A 23,943-nucleotide genomic window follows, 5' to 3' on the forward strand; every position below is an offset into this window, starting at 1 on the left:
TCCCTGTCACAGTGTTCCATTATTGATTTCCAACACCTCCCTCCTCCATGGCTGTTGTACTTGGCACAAGTCTCTGTCTGATCTTCAGGCCTCTGCTCTGGAAGGTGCAGCACTTGTTATTCCCTGCAGTCATTGTTTGTGTCTCCCTCAGCATCTTCTCATCCTTTTTGTGCATCCTAATTTTCCCAATCTCATGCTGTGCTGTTTTACCTTTCTGTAGCCATATAGCAATATTTGTCTTCCTGTCTGGTCAAGGAGTGATCTTAGAGCTGGTTAGTCTTTGTTCCCAGCGTTATCTGTCCTGCTTTGCCTTCCTGGTAAGGTAACCATCCTTTCCACTTGGCCCAGTTGTATTTTATCCCTTTGTGACTTGTCCTGGAACAATAACACCATTTTTAGGGGCTGTAACAACATTCTACAACTACAACCACAATTGTTGTTCTTCTATATTGTTACTGTAAAAGAAGATGTGAAGGTTTCCTTCAACCTTAGACTGGGAACCAGGCACAGAGAGTTTCCCTTTTCTGTACCACTTTTATTATAGCAGCATGATTTTTTTTTTTTGTAGCCACTAAGCTCCTGTGTAACTCTTGGACTGTTGTGTCATGTGTTTCTGCTTAGAAATACCAGGTTAGTTACTGTGTCATCACCTGCCTTGTGCTCACCTTGTCTCTGCAGCATGGACAAGCACGGTGCAGCTGTGGGGATGCAAAAGCTCGCTCAGCACTGGTGCTGCAGCTCAGTGTTGCTTCTCTTGTACTCATAGCGAAGGAGAGTAAATGTCTCTGCATGGTGCAGTGTCTGGAGCATTATTCAAAGGGCTCTTTTTTGTGCTGGCTGGTTTGCCCTGCTTTCAAACACAGGACCTGCCATCATTCTGCTGCTCATCATTGTTTGGCTGCATTGGTCCCAGTTGTGAAACTCCTGTGATAAAGTGCAGTCGTATGTGAGGACTGTGACGGGGCTGCTTCCGCCATCTGTGAGGTGCTGCTGGCACTGCCACTGGCTTCTTGGGCTGAGGCACTGCGGGGCTGGGCTGTGACATGGTTCTTTTGACCATACCAGGAAACTCTGTAGCCCTCTAAACCTGTTGATATTCTGTATCAAGCAGATCTCAGTTGTGCTGTGGCACCGGGTGACTTAAGCTCGTCTGTTCCGCTGCTGTGAAAAAAAAATAAGCCTTTTGAGATATTTTCCTGTATCCAGAGTGCTGAATATCAAGAATTTGGCTTGCTGGATGAACCTTGGGATATTTTAACACCGCTTGTGGCAGGGATCCCGTGGAAAGGAAGGAAGGATGCTATAGTCTGTCTCCATGTTAGTGTTTGTGATGAGAGCAAGGATACAAAGACTTTTCCAGTGCTTAGAGTAGGACCTCTTGCTTATAGCAGGATGTTAGAGATGCTAAAGTGAAAGGTGGATTGGGTTGTGTTTTTGTTTGACTATAGCAGAGCACATCCTCCTGTCCCTGCTTAATCGTCTTCCCTGTTTTACGTCACTTCTTGTGTCAGCATGGCTGGAAGAAGACAAAACCAGCTACTTGTATATGCAAATGTAAGCATATTAGAGAACAAGGATTATAAACAGATACTGTCTACGGATGTTAAGCCTTCTGTGTGTTAACCTGCCAAAAAGCTTTGACTAAATAGTGTCAAATTTTCCAAGTAAGCCCAGGTATTATGATATTCAGGACTCATTTGTTTTATTGTTTGTTGATGTCATTTTGGTTTGTCATTGTCTTTTCTGCATGCTGCTGCATGTATGCTCTTTCCTTGCCCTCAGGTCAAGGAGAAAAGACAACTTCATGAGTAATCATGGTTTTGTTGAGACTGTGGAGCTTGCTTCCTTTATAAAGGCAGACTTAATTCTGAATTTGTCTGTTGAATGATAGAGTGCAGGCTGCTGTAAGCTGTAGAAGCTGTTGGACAGGTCCATCAATGACCGTAAGAGATACAGGCAGACTTTTACTCTGGCCTGAGGATATAAATCTCTTCTGACCACATCTTTTGCTGCAGTTGGCTTAAGACCAGGCCTGTAAGTACAGCTAAGTCACCATGGAAGCTGGCTATTATCACAGCTTGAGTGTGAAATCTGTTGTGGCCATGGGATTCCTCAGAATTTACTTGTTTGTCATACTTGCAAGCACTTGGAAGGTACGTTTTCCTTCCTCTGGTCCTGCCACCACTTTTCCTAAGAAATGCTGACAAGTAAAGCTGCTTGCTTGCTTGCAAGACCATAAAACTTCAGTGAATTTGTCTCAAAGCCCAGAGATTGTTCAACTGTATTTGGCTCAAGTAGCTTGGTGTAATAGTGGTGGGGCAAGTGGAATAATTTGGATGTTTAAGGACTGAGATGTTGATCTGCAGGGTCTGAAGGGAAATCACAAGTAACATCTTTTTAGCTAAAAAATCTGTTGTTTGTGAGGCAGAGGGCAAGGGAAGGAGAAGGGGGAGAGCTCAGTGTTTGGAAAGTGAAGTACTGCGTTCTAATGTACTTGCTTTTAGCTAGAAAGAATTTTTGAGGCAGAGAAGAAAGTATAGAGGAAGCATGTTTAGCAGTCTTTTAATGATGATTATTATTATTATGGAAAAAGGAAACCTCACTTGAGCAGGTATAGTAGGTAATGTGAGTGCTCTTGTCCTAGCTGGCTGAGAAGCAGAGGCTGAATTGTGTGCTTGATCGGCCATTTTGAGACCTGACCGACTTGTACCAGCATAAGGCTTCCGAGTGCATTGCTTTTAGTTCCTCTCTGGTCTCAGGCTGGTGTTGGTGTAGCTGCAGAAACTGTTGGTCAGCTAAGATGAAGTATTTTTGAATGGATAGGAATTAGGAAAGAGATGAAATTAACTAAAAGAAGGAAAATGTGTGTGAGGAGAAGCAACAGCACGACCTTGCTCCCACCTCCTAAGCAGTGCTGGGACCTCAGCTGGAACCAGCTGAAGTGGTAATGTCATCTCATTGTCACTCAGCATGGATTGAGGCACAGGAATATCCAAAGTGGTCCTGGAAGCTGAAGGTGTGAAACCAAGGAGCACAGCACCTTTTATAAGCTCTGACAGCAAAGTGTGCTTCTTCCTTTGAACTTGACCTTTCATTTCCAGCGTCACATTACAACCCTCAGAAAGCTGGAGGTGGATGAGCAGGCCATCTTCCCATTTCATTCATCAGTTCTGTGGGATTTCCAGCTTGCCAGCTTTGGTATGTTGAGCTCTCAGTTTGTTTACCAGACAGGATTTCAGCAGCGTCCTTGGGTAGCATCAGGAGAACTTCTTGTTTAGACTAGTTCAGGCTAAGTTCTGTTTACTTTCACAAGCAATTTGTCTGTAATATTTTCATTTTTATAAGCATTTATCATTGCCTTGAACTTTTAAAGACATGTTTGCAGCGTGTATTTCACCAGAGTTGCAAACAGAGTGAGCAGCTCTCCAAACTTTCTGGGAAGCTGTCTGGCTCTGGTAGCAGAGATGTGTCAAGTTCATTTGTATTCTGGAAAGCTGTACAGATGGACTGGTGTTGAGCTTTATGTTGCTGTGGGCAGGCTGTTCAGCATCTGAACTAGCACGTTTCCCTCCTCTGTGCTGTGTACCAGCTATAGGAGATGCCTTTTGTGCTATGGGAAGTTGTGATTCTCTTTCTGACCCGTAGCCTTCAGGTCTTGGAGTCACCCTGCAGCATAAAGGCAGAAAAACAGGCGGAAGCAAAATGTTTCTCCTGGTTTTCATGCGAATTTCCAGAGCATACAATGCTGAGTCCTCAGACATATGGTGGGCAGCATGGGCAACTGAAGAAAGCTCATTTTGTTTCTTTTTGTATTGCCTATTAGATAACATGTCCATTTTATAGGTAAAGAAGTGTTATTTTTATTTCTGAGGGCAAGTGTTTTAAAGTTACCTGAAATTAGAGTGAGGAAAATGAGATTTTAGTTTATTAGTTTGAAATGTAAGTATTGAAAGCGGTATTATGATAAGAAGCAAAGCATTTCAGTAAAACAATACTGTAAAAGAAATAAGCAAGAAATAAGGAAGGCATTTTCAGGAATTCATGACTTAATTCATGTTCTGTCTGTGGCATCTTCCACTAAAACATATTAAAATGTCTGTCTGGTTTTGTTTTGTTGCCTTCTAATGGGCTGTCTGAAAGAGGACTTTTTAGGATCTTCATGTGTCATAAATTGTGGTGGTTTGTGCTTTAATCCAGAGAGAAACTGGGAACTCTTCACATAAGAAGAGCGAGAACTGTTGCAAAAGAGAAGTTTTTGTAATTGAATTGAAACATCTTGAGCACAGGTTTAAGGACATGAATTTTCTTGGATTAACAGCATGAACATACTAGTTTCCTCTCTGAGCATCAAGAGATAGGTAAGATTTTCGGCTGTAAGAGGGCTTCTGTCCCTTAATGTACATTCTGTTTTGTGTGCACTTCAGAGTCATTTGTTCTGACACAGTGTGGGAAGCCTCCCAGCACTATTTCCACTGGTGTACTGTAAGTTCGCCTTGCTGCTGGAGCGTTTTGGATGCTGTATGAAAGCAACAGCTGTTACTTCCTTGTTAAAAAAAAACCCAAAACAACAAACCCAAACTAAAAAAATCCCACCGCACAACAAAACAAAGCACAAAACCACACGCACTTGAAGCGTTTCTCATTCCTTCTAACTATAGATCAGGTTCCAAGAACTAAAGAGCTAACATTAAACTTTTCCATGTTTTAAAGAGCACGGATTTACTTAGACTACATCACTAAAAAGTATCCAGGCTACTAATTATTTTCTCTAATAAAATTAGAGACCAAAAAGCATAGATATTGAATGTTTTGGTTTGATTGCTTGTTTAAAAAAAACAGCAAAACAAAACAAAAAACCAACTAAGCAAAAAAACCCCCAACATAAGTAAAATATTTGGAGTATTTTCCCCTACCCAAAACCTCTCATTAAAGAAAAATAATTGAATTTTTACTTTGGAGGAGTGCAGGGTTATAAATGAAAACAAGGAAATGTGTATCTCCAGATTACCTGATTAGGAAATCCAGTATACCGTGTGAGACCCTGCATAACTTTACCTTCTTCAATTACAAATCCTTTCTAAATATTTCTAAAATATTTCTAAAATAGCAGCTGTACCTGCATATGTAAGAGAAAGCACACGTGGGATAGACGGAGTTTTTCCGTATTCCTGGAAAGCTGCAGGTTTACCCTAGATATTGGCACAGCCTCATTGGAAATTTTGCAGCTCAATACTGTCCCAAGTGAACATGTGTTCCTCTTGGAACACGTTTTTACAAGATCTCAAATGCACCGACCATTATTTAAAGGATATTTTATTAACTCTCCACTGAAACAGTTTGTTCCCTGCTTTTTCTTCAAATGGTTATTGCTTCTTGTTTCACTAAGAATTTATGTGTCTCTTAAAGATAGAAGATGCTTCTGTTTAGTATTGCAGCCCTGTGGGATAGTCATCCAGGGGTAGCTGAGCTTCAGGCAGAATAGCTGAGGCAGCAGCACTCTTCCACAGCAGCTGCCTGGTTTGTGGTGCCTCCTCACACATTTTATATAAAACACTTCAGACAGTAATGAGCTTATCGTGCATGCCATGTTCAGTAGCGCTGCACCTCTGCAGCAGCAGTGCAGTGCTTCCACAGGGTATGGAGCTTGCAGTCTGGAGGCCCTGGACCACACCTGGACATGGGAGCACTTCCATAGAGGAGGAAGGGGTCTAAAGCTGGCTGCCCTCTTCTCATGCAGAGAGGAAAAAGTTGGCTTGATGTCTACAACATTACCACTTCAGTTAGGCGATTGATTAGTACAGGATTGCATCATTTGGTTTTAGAGGAGAACTTTTTGTTTTCTCACCATCTCGATATTACGTTGAAAAGTTTTACATGTGATCACTGTTCTGATGTTGTAGTTTGCCTTTTTTGAGAAAGGAAATGCTCTCTTGATCACATAATGCTTGTATTGAGCTCACTGCACTTGAGACTTGCAAGCTTTAGTAAATTTATCCATGTAATTTTCTAGTCAGGAGAGGTGATACTACCCGCAGTTTCCTGTAGGGAAGATGTAGATACAAACTTCTTGTAACAAATGCAAGAAATCACCCAGGGCATCCCCAGACCTGGGAACTGAGGCAGGGGGTGCAAGCTCCAGCAGGTAGTGTCTTACCCCGTGGGACAGCCTCTTCAGTGGTATTTGAATGACAGAAGTATGTCTGATAAAACAGGGAGGGCGAGGTGCCTGCTCTTGGAACTGCTCTCAGCTGAGGCAGGGCAGAGCACTCTCTAGGGTGTGTAGATCTTTCATTGAGGTTTTATTAAAAATCAGTATTCTGGGAACTCGTGCCAGCCCCTTCTGTTCTGTTCAGCTGAAAGTTAACAAAACGGTGTTCCCAGGGCTGTGCTCATCTTTTTTGTTGTTGCTGGTGCTGATCAAGAAGTCTTGGCATGGTCAAAGGTATTTGCAGGACATTAAAACAGGGCAAGTGGAAAAACAAATTAAAACTTTGCAGTATCCTTTAAAGACTATGTTAAATAGATGAGAAAAAAACCCCTTAAAAACATAGGTTGTTTAATACATAAATATGGAAAATCTGATTACGACAGTTGTTACAGATGAGATAAAAATAAATTCTAAGATACCTAAGTATTAATTAAATGGCCAAAGGCCAAAAGCCAGTTTCTGCTTTCAACCTATTTGAATAAATAGGTTGAGAGCATAAGTTGGAGTAAAAGGATGAGGATTTGGCTCTGGCAGTCCCTACCAAACAAGGCTCCTTGCAGAATTCGGTAGCAGAGCTCATGGGAATCCAGACACAGTGGGAGGAAGCTGTCTTTCTTTCAGCCTCAACACAAGGGCAAAGGATTCAGTTTTCTTCCTCAAGGTATAACTTTCACTTTCCCATATCCTGAAGTTCTCTTACTGGTACTTTCTGCTGACTTTTCCTTCCTACTTGGCCAAGATCTCCATGACGCTGAGCGGTGTGGGAAGGATGGGGTGGTTATGAGTGTGAGGATGAGATCTGCAGCTCTGTTCTGCGTGTGCCTTCCCATACATTTGCTGTTCTGTGCCAGCACCGGTCACACTCCCCAGCCTGGTACTGGCATCTCAAATGGCTCTGACAGCCCACTATGGTGAGTGCCTGGCTCCTTCTGCCTGCTGGCGAAGTAGATGGGGGCTTAGACACGTGGGTTTTTGGTAATAACTCGTCTCTCTGAATGTGAATGAATAAGAGTGTGACTTAAGCTGTGGGAGTACAGGTGGCAGCATTAGAGGGTTCTGTGTACAGGCTATGATTCCAAATGAGGTTCTATTGCTGTGCCTCAGCAGCAGAGCCACGTGCTTCAGAGCTCAGACATAGGATTCTGTGGTGCTGGTGCATGGCTTGTGACAGGCATGTTTCAGAAGGCTTTACTGTAGGTAGCATATTTTAACATTTTTTGTGTATGGGGAAAATGCCCAAGGAAGGGATGTAGTCATGTATATATAATTTTAGATGGTAGGAAAAAATCACAGTCAAACTTTTCATGTTTGTCCTTAAATGTATAAAGTTCACATTTAATTAGTACCCTTTACAAATTTATTCCATTCCAAAATTTTCAGGTAGCTATTAAACTGTGGCCTTTTTGGCTTTAGTTATCTCTGTGGATGGGTTTGAGCCTTTATCTTCCAGCTTTGCTATAGTTTGACTGGAGTTTTGTGCTCAGTTACCCTCTTGTGATAAATGGGTTTGGGAAGGATGCTGAAAGCCTATAGAAAGCATCCTGAGGCTTAAGGAGTTAGTGTGCCAGGAGGTGTCTAGCTCCTAACTCATCCTGAATCAGTGTCCTGGTGTGCGTTTTTTCATTCTCCCTTCTAAGTGTTTTGACCAGAATATTCATCTGGTTTAGTACTTTTCTTAGAGCACTCTGAAAGAGCTCATTTTACCAAGGAGCTGTGTGTTGATAGGCTGTATGTTGTATTTCCTTTCATATACATTTTTGTGTGCTCTCTCAAATTGTTTTTCATTTGGTAATTAGTTGAATTTTGGTCTGTGACTGTGCATCTCTTTTAGGAGAGTTGTTGCCAGTAGTAGCAGCTGAACCTGGTATTGAAAGAAGCTGATTCAAAGACCTATTCTTTGTTTATTGGTTGCAACTTGAACTAATGAAGAATGGAAATGTTTGACCATTTATCTGTGCCCAGGCGATTTAAAGCCTTTTCAGTGATTATTTAATACCAACCCCTGTTTTTTACTGTGGATCTGGAGAAGGAGCTTGCATTACCTGTTTCAGTGACATCTCAGCTACTCCATGGATAGATTGCTGTGCTCTCCTCTGGATTCTGCTGTTGGGAGTTGCAGGGAGGCTGTAGGAGAGCTGTCAGCCGTGCTTGCCCTAGTCTCTCGTCTCACTGGGTGTGCTGAGTCCAGCTCATTCAGCAGGGCTGGAGGTTACAACAGAGGAGAATTGGCAGGATGATTGTTAGGAGAGTTTTCCCAGGCTTTCCCATGTGGTTGTACAAAGGTCTGTACTGTAACCCCCTTCATCAGTTGTAGTGCTCATCTTCTGCTAGTGGGCCTCTGACTCACTCCCCCAGCTTCTATTTTGACATTTGATTCCAGCTCTGACTTTCTTCTGGAGTATCCTTTTTTTGCAGTGAGTTCTCGTAATATCTTGCTCTTTTGGTACAAGTGAAAGAAATCTTAATGCAATTTTCACTTTTTCAAGAGCAAAGTGCATTTACTGTAGAATTCCCAAGCAGGACTGTGCAACCTGCAATTAGCTTGTGCTCCCCTATAAGTCTGTAAAGCTCTCTATGTGTCTCATCATTAGAATTGCTTTACTGATCCAGATTTCCCTTCTCCGAGCTTCCTGGAGTTCATTTCCAGGGTGTGACCACTGTCTGGTGGAAGGATGTTACTCTCAGATTAGCTTGTTAACCCCTACCCTTTTGACATTTCATGTCTTATTCTATGGGGTTAGTTAGATTTATTCCTGTAGTTTCTTTGTTGGATTTACCGTGTTTTATTTGATTTCTAAATATTAATTAGTTTCATGTTTATGCCTACGGGGAGCTTCTATGACACCAGCTACTAAAACTGTCTTACGCACAAGTTACAGCACTCAGATTTGTACCTGCCCTAGGGCAGCAAGGCTGTCTGGCCATGTTTAAGCGCCTGTAGGTCTATTCCTATCCTTTTTGCCACAGCTTACTCAAAATCAGTGACTAGATGAGGTTGTTTGGGCCCTGGGGCTCAGCTGCCTGTAAAATTCCCTAGTAAGCATCTATAAAGATAGCCCAGTTCCTCATATACTTTCTCATTTTGTTTTTTCCTTGCTGCATTTGGTGCTTTGTTTAGTCAATTATTTGTTGTTTGACATCAGTGTTTTGTGGTACATACAAATAAAAACTGTGTGTGTCCTAAAGTTTTTACATTCTGAAGACACATGATAAACAGAAATCCACGTGCTAGAGACTTCGGGTTTGGGATTCTGTTTAAATAGCTTTGTATCATTTGCCTGTTACCTTGTACATAGTTCTTTTTCTGCATTGGAAAGATGTGCCAGTGGGGCATAATTCTCGTTTTAGATATGCTGCACTGAATAATTGCCCCTAAGAATATGTTATGATCTCAGCAGTGAAATAAGTTGCATTGTTCTTCATCTGTCTCTATCAAACATGGTTTGGAGCCTCCCTGTGCTGAGGGACACTTGCCAGCCTGACAGCTGGACATGCTTGATAGTCACCCTCAGTCTGGCTAATAGGGCTAGTTTTCCAGATTAGGAAATAAGTTTTATCAAGAGCCCTACTTCCAAATGGGGCAATAGGTTTAAGCTTCAGGAAAGGAATGTCTGCTCCCGTGTTTCACTTGGTGGGCAGTACTTTGTGCAGGAGAACGAGGGATGTAATCTGAAAGTAACCGAAATCTGACATGATCCTTCCTAACTTTTAGTAATTCGTCTTATCAGTGTAGAAAGTACTTAATCTGTGTAGGCTGTCTTTGACCTCCTGACATGGGTTACTGGGTGCAGAGACACCTCAGATGAGCGGTGATGCTAAAAAACACAACTGTGTCTTACTGGTTTTCTGAACAGCTCCTGTTAATCTTCTGGCTTCTTGTTCTTACAAGGCCGGAAGGGGAAACAGTGAAGCACGAGGCTTTCTTTTGAGTTCTTTTTTTAAGTCCTCTGAGTTGTTTGAAATCATTCCTGTTGAGGTCAGTGGCAAAACTTTTCTTTTGTCAGTTCAGGATTGGGCCTGAACCGTGCACCCGTTTTGACAGGAGAAATCTGAGAACATACTATTGCTCTTCCTAAATGTCAAGTTTTGAAAGGGGATGAGCTGGGGGGAGGGTTGTGTATTGCTTGCCATGAACTGATTTTTTTTTTCTGCAGGAAGTTGCTGTTCTTCAAGGCCAAAGATAAATACTAAAATGTAAGAAATTTCCTAGGCCTTGCCTTTCAGTTATCTAATCTTGTTCTTTTCAGACTTCTTAAGACACTCTGCTGTGTGCAATGTTGTTTTAAATTGTTGGTTTGTTCAGTAACCTTTTTTACACTGACTTACAATATTATAAAAGACGTCAGTGTTGAAACCAGTAGCACATCATTTTACACTCGGTCCAAGAAGATAATTTATTTTTTCATAGTGTTAATCTGCCCACAGAATGCCATGCCACAGGACACCACACTGGAAAGGGCCTCAGCTGGATAGAAAACAATCTGCATAGTTCCATTGCAAACAATTTTAGTATTTATCCTGGATAGGATGCACATAATTAATCCCCATAACGTTTCAGGGCAGTAGCTTTTCCCGTAGGATCCAATATATGACACTAAAAATAGATTTAACGCTCTCTTTTCACTATGGGAGAAGCAATTTCACTTTTATCTTGATGGATTACATGCCCAGTAATCTGATCAGAGTAGCTCTTCAATTAAAAATCTGCGGAGAGGCTGGGGAGCAGAAGTAACTGTTCACCTCCCCCCTTTTATTTCATTTGTGTTGCTTTGCAGTCAGGTCCTATCCCCAGCTCATTTTCTGCAGCTGCATTTCTCTGCAAGTAACGAGTCCTTTGGCTGTAAAGTCAAAATAGAGGAGGAGAAAGACAGTGATGTCTACATCATTTTATAAAGTCATCTTGATCTTATCTCCAGCCCTTTCCGCCCAAACCCACCAAACTGTGCTGAGCTGAGTGCCTATAAATAGCCCGGCTGCTCTCGTGCAGAGATGGGCAGCATGAACCAGAGGCATGTTTGCTGTGAGCAGAGTGAGCGCTCCCGCTCTGGCCTCTCATGTCTGAGCTGGGTAGCCGTGAGGTTTTCTATACATAGAGCCTGGCAATGACGGAAACCGCTGCTTAGAGCGGAGCACGGTAACCTCGGCAAGTGTTTCCTTTTGGTAAAAAAAAAAGAAAGAAAAAAAAGGGGGTTTAAAAGAGGAATGGAGGAATGCACGTCTCGTGCAGAGGTGAGTGAGCCCATCTGAGGTGGAGGAGCAGTTGAGAGCGGTGGGAGCTGAGGGAAAGCAGAGGTATTGTTGTGCTGAGAGTTGCTGTGCTGGTGGGCTGGGCAAGAGTTTGGCTAAAGTGATGCTGCCTGAGCCTGGGGTGTATAAGGGCTCTGGCTGACCCCAGTTTAACCGTAGCTGTAAATAAGCATAGCAACAGAGCTCTGACATCTCTTGCAAGTTGCTGTTTTTTGATCAGCCTCCTGGTTGACTTGATATCTTTGGGCTTTTCATCCCAGGAGTCTTCCCCAGGTTTTTTAGTTCCTCTCTGATTTTGGTTCAGGGCTTTTCAGAGTTCAGTAGCTGCTTTCTCTGTCTCATTTTTAATTTATATGTGTTTTTTTTCCAGGGAATGCAAAAATCTCTCCATGTTTCTGTCTTAAGCTGGAAAATCTCCTGCTGCTTTCCCATTTTCTTCCCTGTAAAAAAATGAGCTGCAGAAATGTGTGATTTCTTTAGCATGGTAAATTGAATGCTGGTACTTTACATTTCTCTTTGATACTCAGGTGCTGGAGGTTAAAATAACTTGTGAGAGAAATATATATTTTAGTGGGTTTCCACAGAGTTGGTGAGTGCTGTTTGTTCCATTTGACAGATGAGGAATGGAGACACAGAGTGAAAATTGCTTTATTGGGAACTCATAAAAAGTCCATGGCAGAGTAGGAGCATGAATGCATCTTTCCTGGCTCCAGATGAGTGCCTTCAGCTCTGGCCTTGCCTTCAGAGTTGTTTCAGCAAGGGATGCTGTTTGGTCAGTCTTTGCACTCCATTTTCTCTTACGCTGAAGCTTCAGCTAAGATGCTGTCTGAATTTTGGATTATTGATGTAACACCAGTTCTGGCGTGGTTTAACATTTTGTTTCTGGGTATTGCAGTAGTGTGTTTAACTTCTGGACTCTAAAGCCACTCCCAAATGCCTTATGGCGTCTTAGGCTTTAGTCCTACTGCTGTATTCTGTGAAAACAAGGCCGGGATGCCTTTCAGTGACTAATTGAGAGCTGTGAGGAGCTGGTGTGCGAAACAGCCATTTTTGTTATAGGAGCTTAATCCTCAATTGTGCATTTTTGTTTGCTCTTTTCATTCTGCTGGAAGTTCTGTGGAGTTTGGCAATTCCCAGTTGAAGAGAGCACACTACGTTGGTGTTTGCCTGAACACTGGCAGGTGTTTCTTCCAGTACACGGGTGGTTTTGGGAAACACCACTGGGAAGCATTGAGGCCTGGGTTTGCCAACCTTGGAGCTGGCAAGGGCCCAGCATCCAAAGTAGATGATGTTCTTGCAGGAGACAGGGGAGCTCTCCCCCTTTTCTGTTTCCCAGCACAGTAGAGGAAGATTGTAGTGGGTTCTATATGCGGCAGCTTTCTTTAGGATCTGGTGCAATGTGGAGCCTGCTCTTCTCAGCTGATTTGTAAGTAGAGGTTTCACCGTGGTGGTCCAGACCATGTGATCTCTCAGGGCAGTCTGAGGATAGCTCAGTCTAGCAAAAGAGAAGCATATATTGTCAGACGGATGTTTCTCCTTAGAGTCAGCATTTTTTTCGAAGTGGTTTTTGAGGAAGCTTTGAGCTTGGCAAGGGCCAGTGTATGTGGAGCGTATCAAAATTCGTTCCAAAAACTAAAAGCACACATTAGAAATATATATAGCATTTTAAAAGCAAGTTTAATACCCTGGAAAGGACTTCTAAAATTAACTAAGCCCTGTGGATCAGTAAGAGTATTTATTTTGTGTGCTGCAGTAGCATGGTGGTGTCCATTTGGTGCTGTTTGTGAATTGATACTTATCAGCGACCTGACTGTTACAAACCTGAATTCCACTGAGACCTCTGGTATGTTAAAGCTATGTCATTTTCCTGGCACCAAGATACAGAATAACCTGTCTTACGAGATTGTCAGGCCATTTGTGTCCTGTGTTTTAACTGAGTGTTTATTGCATTGGGCTCTCTCAGCAAGACGTAGGTTCCTGCAGCTCTTTTGAGGAGAGAAGTAGGTTTCTTGTGGTACCAAGGCATGACATAGCACTGCTTGTTGCTCCTAGACAGTATTTACAATGAGGAATTTGGGGCTGGACATTCAGCCCTGACTTTTTTGCCTTTTGTCTTTCTGAGCTGCAGTTTTTGAGATTATTTTCATGTAGCTGTTGATATTCAAACCTGAATGAAGTGCATGTGGGTTAAATCCACACTCCCACATATGCACAGTATATGAACGACCATATGAGCCTGTGTATGCTGGTATGTCAGTCTAGTTATAAAGCAGTTAAAGAAAAAAAGACAGCATGCATAGACAGTTTTGGCACTGCAGCCCTGGGAAATGGCAGCTGGCCAGAGAGTACCGAGGCAGGGCCAAGACTATCTGAAGAATACCAAATGCTGATGTTGGATATAGCTCCTTCGTTGCACTAGTTTCATCCTTCACCCTCTGGGCTTGCAGCTTGCCACCTCTGTGCCAGGTAGATGCTGGTTCACAAGGCACAGCTGGAGGTAGAGACAGATATCCTGGGTGTGTATGTGCTGGTAATCAGATGCCAATTAAATGAAAGGTGCAATTACCTGCAACTGAAATCTGACCTCGGTGAGTTTAACTGTTACACTCCCTGAGTCACTGTTAGATTTGAAATGCTCATTCAGTTTAATTTATCTTCTTTGGTATCGTGATAGCGCTGGAGACAAGGGTAAAACCGCACCGCAGTGTGGCTTGTGTGCTTAGGAGAGTTTTATCTTGTGAAGGCTGCTCAGTTTTGCTGAATGAATCTGTGAAACGCTTCCAGCAGAGGGCACTGAGGTTATTGGTCTCCAGCTCCAGTTGTTTCCCTTGGGCTGTGTGCTGGGGAAGCAGAAAATGCGCCTGTCAGTAAAACCTGTGTTTCACCCCTCTCCTCTGCTTTTGTAGACTGTCATAAAAGAGGGGATGCTGATGAAACAAACCAGCTCCTTCCAGCGCTGGAAGAGACGATACTTCAAACTGCGAGGACGAACGCTCTACTATGCAAAAACTGCTAAGGTAAGGTCCTTACAGTGCCTCTGAAGCCAAGGAGGGAGGTCAGTAGAGGGGGTTTGAAGGCAGATGGGATTCAGTAGGGAAGCAGCCCTCAGCAGAGAAAGGCTCTTCAGGCGCTGGTCTTCAGGCTTTGTAGCTACTAGAAGATCGCTGCATTATGCCTCACACCTGGAAGTCCTTGGTTTTGGAGCAAAGCATCATGCGGACCTGTGGTACTGATTTTTCCACATTTGGTGGAAATGTTTTCTCCTTTTGGTACATGTTAGTAGGGAATGGACTCTGAATCCATAGAAAGAAGAGAATACAAATGAAAACTTAAAGTGCAATAGACAAGTAAGGAAAGAATTTATCAAATCAGAGCTGCTATGCATCTGGTTTAGTATGTTGAAAATCAACTAGGTATAAAACTGCCTCCTTTCACAAGAACAAAGCCTACAGTTATTTGGATTATTTTTAAATAATCCTTTATTAAAAATAAAGTCATTGTGTTCCCTGTCTGAAGACTGGCCAGAGTGATCCCCAGTGTATGGAACTAGACTTCCAGGTCTATTTGATGTTGTTGATGCTGTGTCTTTCTTTCAAATCATAAAAGGCTGTGATATGGAGCATGCTAGGCCAACTCCCTTTGAGTTTGCTGCTTATACATTGGATTCAAGAATTTATTGAGATTTTGAATTTTTTCTTTCCAGTCCATTATTTTTGATGAAGTGGATCTGACAGATGCTAGTGTAGCAGAATCCAGCACAAAGAATGTCAACAACAGCTTCACGGTAGGACTTTTTGCATTGTTTTCTGTTCTTCTTGCATCTTTTCCACACATCCTGTCTCTTTTGCAGAGTTGAACAGCACCTGAACAACTTTCACAGCATTTTTTATGAAAAATAAAAAAACAATAAACTTACTATTCTTTACAATATGATAACTCATAGTTGTGAACATTGGAAATTACCTCAGGTTACTATGCATTGTGCTAAGACTTGGAATTCAGGGATTATCTTCCCTATAAGCTAAGAGGGTTTGATAGAACCTGTTTGCACCATGGGACAGAAAAATTTGTTCTACTGAGGGACTTAGAGGTGATGTTCATGTTTATGCTGGAGATCTTGCTAAAGGAATTTAGTTTTTCCCATAGGCATTAAAATATGTAAACTTCTTTCTCTGACTTTGTGTGTCTGTGTGTGTGTTTATATATGCATTCTATATATAGTGGGAAAGCAAAAGAAGGAACAGAAAGAAATAGCACAGAAATAACTGTGGGATTGGTTCAGGATAGTCATTAGATGTGGAATGTGTGCTAAGTAGTTGCAGTCTGGAAATGTGGTGGTGTCCCTGCTTCATTTTCCCCAGGCTCAGGAACTAGGAGGAAAAATGATTCTATTTCTAAGGTGCAGGTGTTCTGCAAGCTCCAATTTGGGGGAGCACCTGGTGTGCAGAAAAGAAGCCATTAACATCATCCCTGCAGGGTGAGTGTCGAGCTGGTGAGCAGCAAACCTCCACAGAACTCCTGAGGGGCTCAGAACAGAGGAGAAGGAGGGCCTGGGGAAAGAAAGTGTTGCTCTAAGGCAAGGTGAAGGGGGGAACCATCCAGGAGGAGGGAGGAATCCCTCCTGATCCTGCAGATGGTGACCAGCACTGGGCAGTGTGCCTTGTGCTGCAGCAGGAGTGATCTGCTGCTACAAACATCTGCCAAAAGGCATTTCTGTCGTGTAGCTGTGGCTTTTGGCTTTGCAGTGCCTGTGTCCAGATAAAATCCCAACACCTTCCCAAGGCTTGAAAACACTTTCTATATCCATAGTTGGACAGGTAGGAGGCAGGTACATCTGGGTATGGTAAGTAAATATTGATACCAGATGTCAATGTGAGAGAGCAGAAAGTCTATGCAGTGATTTGAGTAGGGGATATGTTTTCAAGAATGTGATGTTATTTGCCTGTTAAAAAAGCATTTTATCCTGGATCTTGCTTCAGTTTTCTCAAGTATAAATAAGGACTGATTTTTGAGGTAAGTGTACTGTTACTGTGCTGCTTACTGTTGTAGTTGGGAGAGATCTAATATCCATCAGGAAGACTGTATTAGGGACAGAAGGAAGAACTGTATTTGCTTTCTCAGATTGCCCCATCGGAGTCAAAGATGGAAGAGTTATTTCCAAGACTCTGGTATCAGGCTCTGCCAGTCCCTGCCTTACCTAGCTGATAAAAGGTAAAGGGTTACCTTGAAATTCAAGCAGGTACAGTTTGCACTGTCTCCAGCTGAGTAGTGTATCATGGTGCTTAGGTAAATTCAAGAAAAACATATTTCCTTTTAATTTCTATCTGCTCTTTCTGTTCTGACTTATGGAGGTGCTTGACTCGTTTACCTTGAGCTCTAAAAACACTTAAGAAATGAGAAGGTGGCCTAGTCTTGCTGCTGTTTGCTCTGTTACATCCATCATTGCTGTCAGTGCTTTGGATTCCTTGAAGTCATGTAGTTTTCTGTTGGTTTTCTCTAAGACCACTCTGCTTCCCCTTTGTATCTTCCTTTCTAAAATTCAGAGTCCTTTGCTGCATTTTTCCCCTGTTTCAAATGAGTGGGTCATATGATTTGAGTTTTTCTCCTAAACTGAAAATATGTAGCATTTGGTGTTTTAAGCAGAATTTTTGATGTTCTGGTTTTCTTTCTGGTTTTCTGTTTTCTTCAATGGAGGCAGGTACTTGTGGGTTTGTAAAAAAAAATGGTTTCTTTCTGAGAAAACTCAGCCTCTGTCCAGGCATCTGTACTGCCTAATGTATAGATTCTGCAAATCAGGTTGCCTGACTGACGCTCCTAACTTCCTGAGATAAAGACAAGCAACAAAACCATCAGATAAACCTCTTGGAGGAATAGTGTGTATCTGAAACAAAGAAGTAACAAGGGCTAAGCAGTCAGAAGAGCAACTGTTGAAAGTGCATTGAGGAGCATGGGGAGATGGCATCATGAGAGGAGAAAACCAGAGCATAAAGTAAGGAAAGGTTGTGCTGCATGGATAGAGGAGTAAGGTTACAAAATAGTTGCCAGTAAACCTTTTACATAGGATGTGACTGACAGGTAATTTGTTTGCTCTCAGCAGGAAGGAGAGTGAGAAAAATGAGTTTTAAGACACAGACCTCTTTCTCTGAAAAAAGTGTGTAATAACAAATTCCGCTGTGGTTTACTTGGTTGATCTTGCATAGATACACTCAGTAAGTGTATCCTGTTTGCAGTGGGGACAGTTTTCAGGGCTGCTATCCAGAGTAGATGACTACAGAATGGGCTGGGAGGATGTGACGTGGGGCATTTTTGAGCTTACAGTGTTGTACAGCTCCATTCCCTGATGTGTAATGAAAAGCTTTATGTTTAGCTCTGTTCCTTTAGGTCAGGCAGTGTGGCTGCAGATGAATTTAACAAGGAGCCTCTGGGAACAAATCTTACAGCAGCCTCATGCCAGAGCTCTCTTCTCTCATTAGGCCTCTAGGTGTTGTGTTTGCTGGTTCTGTCTCTATTGCTGTTCTCTGCCATCTCGATCCTTAACTCAGCTGTCTACAAGGTAAATTATTCTGGGATGTCTGGGTTATGACAGTCTGGGCTTTCCATGTATGATCCTTTAGTACAAAGATCCGTCCCCAGGCTTTTCCTAGAGTTGCTGGGTTGCAGAGGGCCTTAGAGAAGATCTGTGGCACAAATGCAATGATAAGTGTGTTGTCCTGGTAGTTCAGGACCCTTTGTTTCAAAGAGCAGTCAATTTGCAGCCTGGACTCTTGTCATCAGTGTGTGCTATTTTGTATTCCTAACAAAAAGGATATCAATAACATTAGACTGGTGAGGTCAGAGCCTGGCCCTGATTTCTGAGCAGCCGTTTCTTAGCCATATCCTCAAAACCTCTTGTGATTTCTAAAAAGCAGATGATTTGGGATCATACTGGGTGCACTGGGTCTTTCTAGTGAGACTTTAGCTCTTTCCATGAACAGTTTTTTCTTGGACAGTGCAGTTTTGCCATAATGTGATTTGTTAAGGTGCCCACATGATGGACTAGCCTCCAGTTCTGTGAGGAGCATTAAAACAAAATCTACAATGAAAATGAGTTCCATACTTTAACCTGGAATAGTGTTTTCTCAACATGATGCTGGGAAGCCTAGGTTTTACTGATCTCTCTGTCTCAAAATGATGTGCTTTCCCTGTGTCATGGACCTGAGCCATCCATCATGCCTGTTCTCCCCTGTGACAGCTGCTAAGTCTGGGGGACACCAGTCACTCTCTTTCCTGTTGCTCAGGTCAACACTTTGCCACCACAGCTGTCCCCTCAAAAGTCTTTGAAAACACTTTGTATTGTCTCCTTTGGCCCAGTTTTGTGTTTGTGTGGTGAACAAATTCCTCCTCAGGCTGGTGTGTGGGCTGAAGATCTGCTCTTTTCTAGAAGATGCCAACTGAGTTAAGCCTGGTACCTTCAGTGTAGTTCATACAGTTAAAGAAGTGGTTCCTTAACAGTTCATTGACCCTTTCCTGCTTTGTGGACAATTTGTATAAAGATAAGGTAGGTATTCTTTAATACTAGTCAAAAATGACTGTCATCATCAGGAGAGGGTCTGGAAAGGGCTTCATATCTTCCTGAGGTACACATTTTGTGTTCCAATATGGTTCTCACATGGTAGTTTGGTAAATGTTTTCCAGTTATTGCTACCAAATGGTGGTATGGACTTTCACCCTCATTCACATGACATGAATTACAACGTTTACTTCTTATCTCATCTGATTCAGAGCTTTGAGATCCCATAGGAGAAATAATCCTGTGTGGTGAGGGAATTTCGTATAGTTTGGTTTCTTCTTTCTGATACTTTGGTAAAATGGAAGCTCGTTCAGAGCACATTTTTGAGTGCCAGGAGCCATGCTAGTGACCCCTCCTCCACAGTTAAAGCTCTTCACTGGAAGAGGTGGAGCTTGAGCTCCTGGGCTCCTGTAAACCCTTTTTTGTTGGGAAGTACCTCTCAGCTCAGCCGCAGACAGGAAACAGCATATTATTACAGTCAGCGCCTGCCTCTCCACTTCATTGCCGTCAGAAGGAAACTTATCCCAGCTCCTCCTTAAGCAGGCAGCTAATCAGCTTGTGGCAAGTGGAACGTAGCTCAGAGAGACTGACCACAGACGAGACTAATCCTATTAATTACATGTCAAGCAATCTGTTTAGGTTTTTTTTTCTGAGGAAGTAGGCTGCTCTGGACACTAGTTTAGAGGAAGATTGAACGTGAAAGGTAAGAGCAGGAGTGTGAGTTTTCTGGATTGAGCACTGGGAAACATGTCACCTGTGCTGGCATAACAGATGTCAGAAGCTCAGGTTCTTTAGAATACGTTTGCAATGAGCTGTTCATCTTCAGGTGTTCTCTCCTGAGTGGATTTATGTAGATGTATTCTCTAGAAGAGGAGTAAAGGGAAGTGTGCCTGCGGTGTCGTTGGAAATGCTGCACCCAGTTCAGAAATACTGTTTATTAACTGATGATTCACCCTGACCAATGTCCCAGGAGAGGGGAAGTATTCAGGTTAGAATAATACCTCTCTTACAGAGTACTTGCATGACTGGAGGCAACAGTGGTTGTGGTAGGCTGATTTACAGGGAGTTGCTGGTGCCCCTGAATGAGTGAGTGCAGTCATCTCTGAGAAGTAGTATGGATGTCATTCTCCAGCTCTATGGAAGCCTGAGGTGTGCCATGATTTATTTCATATTTTAACCTTGTTATTGACTCTATTCAGCAGCAAAGTTACCAGTCTCTGTCTTGTTAAGTTTTACTTTACTGATCTCCAGAGTGTGTATTTTTGCTGTATTGTCTCAGGGCTTATTGATGCTGTGTTGAAATAGCATGAATTTTCATTTCTGAGTAAGTGACCTTTCCTGTAAGCAGAGGGTAAAGTGTTTGAACTTGGGTAAAAAATCAAAGTGATGACAGTCCTTCCTGATGGGGAAAGTATGTTGTTGATACTTGCAGTTCATTCACAATGCAGTGAAAGTGCCTGTCTCTTCATGGTTTTGTGTCAAGTTGAATTATTTGTGTGGGTGCTTTTAAATTAAAATATATCATTTTCAGCAGAGAAGGCAATGAAGTCTTCTCTAAAGAGTTTGGTTTTGAAAGCTGACAGTGCTGCTGAAGCTACAGAAGGTTTGCTGCTCCTGCCTAGCACTGGAGCTGTGCATCTTTGAGGCACTGTTGGAGCAAGAGGAACCCAGATCAGCCAGATCAGAGGTTGGTTGTGCTGGTTTGAAATACAGGCTTTGAGAAAGAGCATGGCACTTGTTTTTATTAGGGGAAAGAATATAAGAACTTTCATTGCAAGCTGTTTGCAGGAAGTCGTACTTGGACTTCAAGCTTCAGCTAATAGAGATCAGGAAAATCTGCATGGTTTGACACTTGCACAGATTCTCAGAACTCCCCTGTGTGGCCTCAGCCCTCTGAAGAAAATGGAGTTGAACATATGATCCAGGGAGTCACTGGGCTTCCTAGCAAGGGAGAGAATTTTCCTCCCCTGCTTTCTCAACAGGTCTCTCCCCAGAGAGAAGGCATCAGCTGGGCAAAAAGACTGATTAATCTGGTGACATAGTGACACAGGCCAGTCCCAGGTGTCCTGAATTCTTACACAGTCATGGATTGCCCTGTTAATGTTTGGAAAAGGGAAAGATTAGAAAAGAGGGACTTCTGAACCAGGATGGTTCATTCTTCTTTGTTTTTAAACTCTTGTCTCTAAATTGGGCAAAATTGGAGTGCATGTTGGAAAATTCAGCTTTTGCTGGGGGTTGTTGTCTTTTCCACACCCATGTGTGTACACATTCAGGAATTGTACACTCTTTGCTAGTGCTTGTACTCTGTTTATATTGGCAGCTATCAGAATTTCCTTTATAAGCAAGTGAAAAGATGAGTTGAGCTGTATATTGCCGTGTCTAGAATCGCTCTGCTGGTTTTCCACCTTCCTTCATTAAGTGCAGTTCAGTCCCCATTTCCTGTCAGAACCGCTGCAGTTTCAAAATACTTTGCTATTTTAGTAGTTAGTGATCCAGACTTCAGTGCAGTTTTTTTTTTTTTCTCCTTGAGAAAAGGCCTTTTGGTAAACAGACCATTCTGAGTCACTGTTAGTCAGTGAAAATAGTCATTTAAAATCCTTTCATGTCAAGGATTTTTGGGACTCTTAATCCAGCCTCCTGTGGGAGTTGGTCATTAGTCGGTTGTCACAAAAGAAACAAAAATCTGGAGAAAAGCTACCAAAAAGAAGGTAAACATGGAAGAAGAGTTAGAGAGTCTGGAAGAAGTTGCTGTGGGTGGAGAAATCTGGCGGTTGCTACTGTATGTTACAGAGTGACTCAAAAATATGCGGGAGGTTTTGAGAGAGATGAAACTACTGTAAGAAGTTAGACTGAGCTTTAACTGTTTTGCTGTGGGACAGGATAGACAAGGAGCTGAAAAGTGAAGGAGACTGTTAAGAGCTTTTGCTTTCATATAGGGAAGTTTGCAGCTTTGATATCATGTCTGCCCTTGTGCCTGAACACTGGAAACTTTTGTTTGATAATCTCTTTTCTCTTTGTAACTGTCATGCTGAACTGGGGTTTCACCAGCCTTCCTGAGTAAGACTGCAGATTTCGGCATCTTCTCCCCTTCCAGGTGGGGACACAGAGGCAAAAGAATGTGTGGTCATTTGAGAATATGTTCAACTTTACATGGAAGCTGCTTTGGAAGGAAAGGGCTTCTTTTTATGCAGGGAGAGGCTTCCTAGCGTTACTTGCAAGAAATGCTGCCTCCCTATTTCTGGTTCTTGTGACGGCGCATGAACAGGATTTGTCTTAGCCTGGTGGCCTAGTGTGGGGTGCTCCTGGGCTCATCAAGCTGTTGAAAGCTATTAATTTCCTTTTGTGCTAGCTATTGGTCTCTGTTCAACACTGCTGAAGTTAGGGGGCTGTGAGAAGCTGCTACTAACAATAAACTCTCAGTAATAGGTCATTTTCCTGCCACTGATAGGATCTTTTATTCCCCAGTGCTGTGATTTACTGGGTGCCAGCCTTGCGTGAGCCCACTGAGACAGCAGCTCTACCACTGGGGAACAGTCCTGCCCCTATGTTCTTCATGGGTTTGTTTCTGTTTGAGTGAGTGGGAAGCTTTCTCTGAAATATCCTTTACCTTCCTAAATGGGCTGCCCTTTCTGAACAGAGTGGTTGTGTTTAGGAGCTCTTCCTTGCAGGACTGTGTCCTTTGGAAAACAGATACAGGGATGCATGTGCATCTACTGCATGAAGTGGAGGATGTGTGGGTCATGGAGCTGTGCTAAGATGCTTGGCACTTGGTACAGCCACTCTATCCACTTCCACTGGGTACTGCTCCATCCTTGGAGATCTCTAGGGATTAACAGGGCTGAACTACCAGCATAGTTGCATTTCTCACCTGCTCACAGTGGCAAAAACCTTGCATGCTCTAGCTTTTGACATCTGTTGAATTGTTGCTAACGTCTTAAAATCCTCTTCTTGTCTCTGCTCCTCTTACCAATTGCCAAGAATAGGAATGTGCCTTGTTTAGGAACAATTTCCAGAAGCCTGCAGGAATGTGACCCTGGTATGAGAGATGATAATTTTCCCAGGGATAACGCTCTGTCTGCTCTGGTTTCCCGCTGCAGCATGGGGGAGGATAGGGACTGGGAGAAATCCCAGCTGGAGGGTCAGCACGAGTTGAACTTGACCTGTGGCATAGCATAGCGTAGCGCAGTAAGTGCCAGTGCTAATGCTCAGAGAAGATGCACTGCTGCCCTGGCTCAGGAGGGACAAATTGCAAGGTGCGTGAATCTAATAATGTAAAAATGGTCCTAAAGAGAACCACAGCACATGCTGGACCTGCTTTCCTATAGAAATGAGCTCTCTTGGATTTTATAGATTGAAAAATGAAGGTAAAACAGCCATATGGAAGTTGGGGATAAAATAGTCAGTATATTGTGAACAGAGATTTGGGCACTTACAGCTTTGAGGAAAATCCTGTTACTGCTATTTAAAAAGAAAAGGGAAAAGAATTTGGCACAACTGTAAGAATATTAATGACTTGTTTTATTTGATGGAAATGAGAGTTTCCATGGGTGGAGGATGGTCATTTTAGCAGGAAATTAAGGTCTTGCACTGTAAAAAAAATATATAAAAAACTGGTGCATTTCTCCAGTGCTATATATAAAAAGCTACTTTTTCTTTCCCATATCATCCAGCTTTTGAGGGAAGAGAATTGGTGCAGTTCTAGAGAGCTCTAACTGACCTCTGCAGTGACTTAATGGAGCTGGATTTGTTGGCAAAACTGAGTGAAAGCTGAATTGCAAAATAGAACAGGGCTGTAGTTTGTGGAGGAAGGCAAGGCTTGGACCTTCATGAGTCTTTGATACTCATATTATTGCTCTCTTCCAAACTGTAGAGAACTACTAAAGTCATACTGAGTCACTGCCTAAGGCTTTGCTGGCCTGATGCTGAGTTCCAGGTTGTT

General features: G+C 42.6%; 1 protein-coding gene across 3 annotated transcripts in view; it reads left to right on the top strand.

Moving 5' to 3' along the window:
• Positions 1 to 23,943, top strand: part of DGKD (diacylglycerol kinase delta) — a 59,161-nt gene that overhangs the window by 1,165 nt on the left and 34,053 nt on the right. Inside the window, exons 1-3 of one of the 3 annotated variants that reach the window (XM_066326223.1) lie at positions 11,001 to 11,437; positions 14,362 to 14,472; positions 15,159 to 15,239. In XM_066326223.1, the coding sequence (XP_066182320.1) occupies positions 11,411 to 11,437; positions 14,362 to 14,472; positions 15,159 to 15,239 (219 nt within the window). In that variant the 5' untranslated portion in view covers positions 11,001 to 11,410. Of the gene's footprint in view, positions 1 to 11,000; positions 11,438 to 14,361; positions 14,473 to 15,158; positions 15,240 to 23,943 lie in introns of those variants that run through there. The other 2 variants (XM_066326222.1, XM_066326221.1) reach the window with 2 other exon arrangements.

This window comes from Sylvia atricapilla, chromosome 10 (assembly GCF_009819655.1).
Source record: "Sylvia atricapilla isolate bSylAtr1 chromosome 10, bSylAtr1.pri, whole genome shotgun sequence".
Lineage (NCBI taxonomy): Eukaryota > Metazoa > Chordata > Aves > Passeriformes > Sylviidae > Sylvia > Sylvia atricapilla.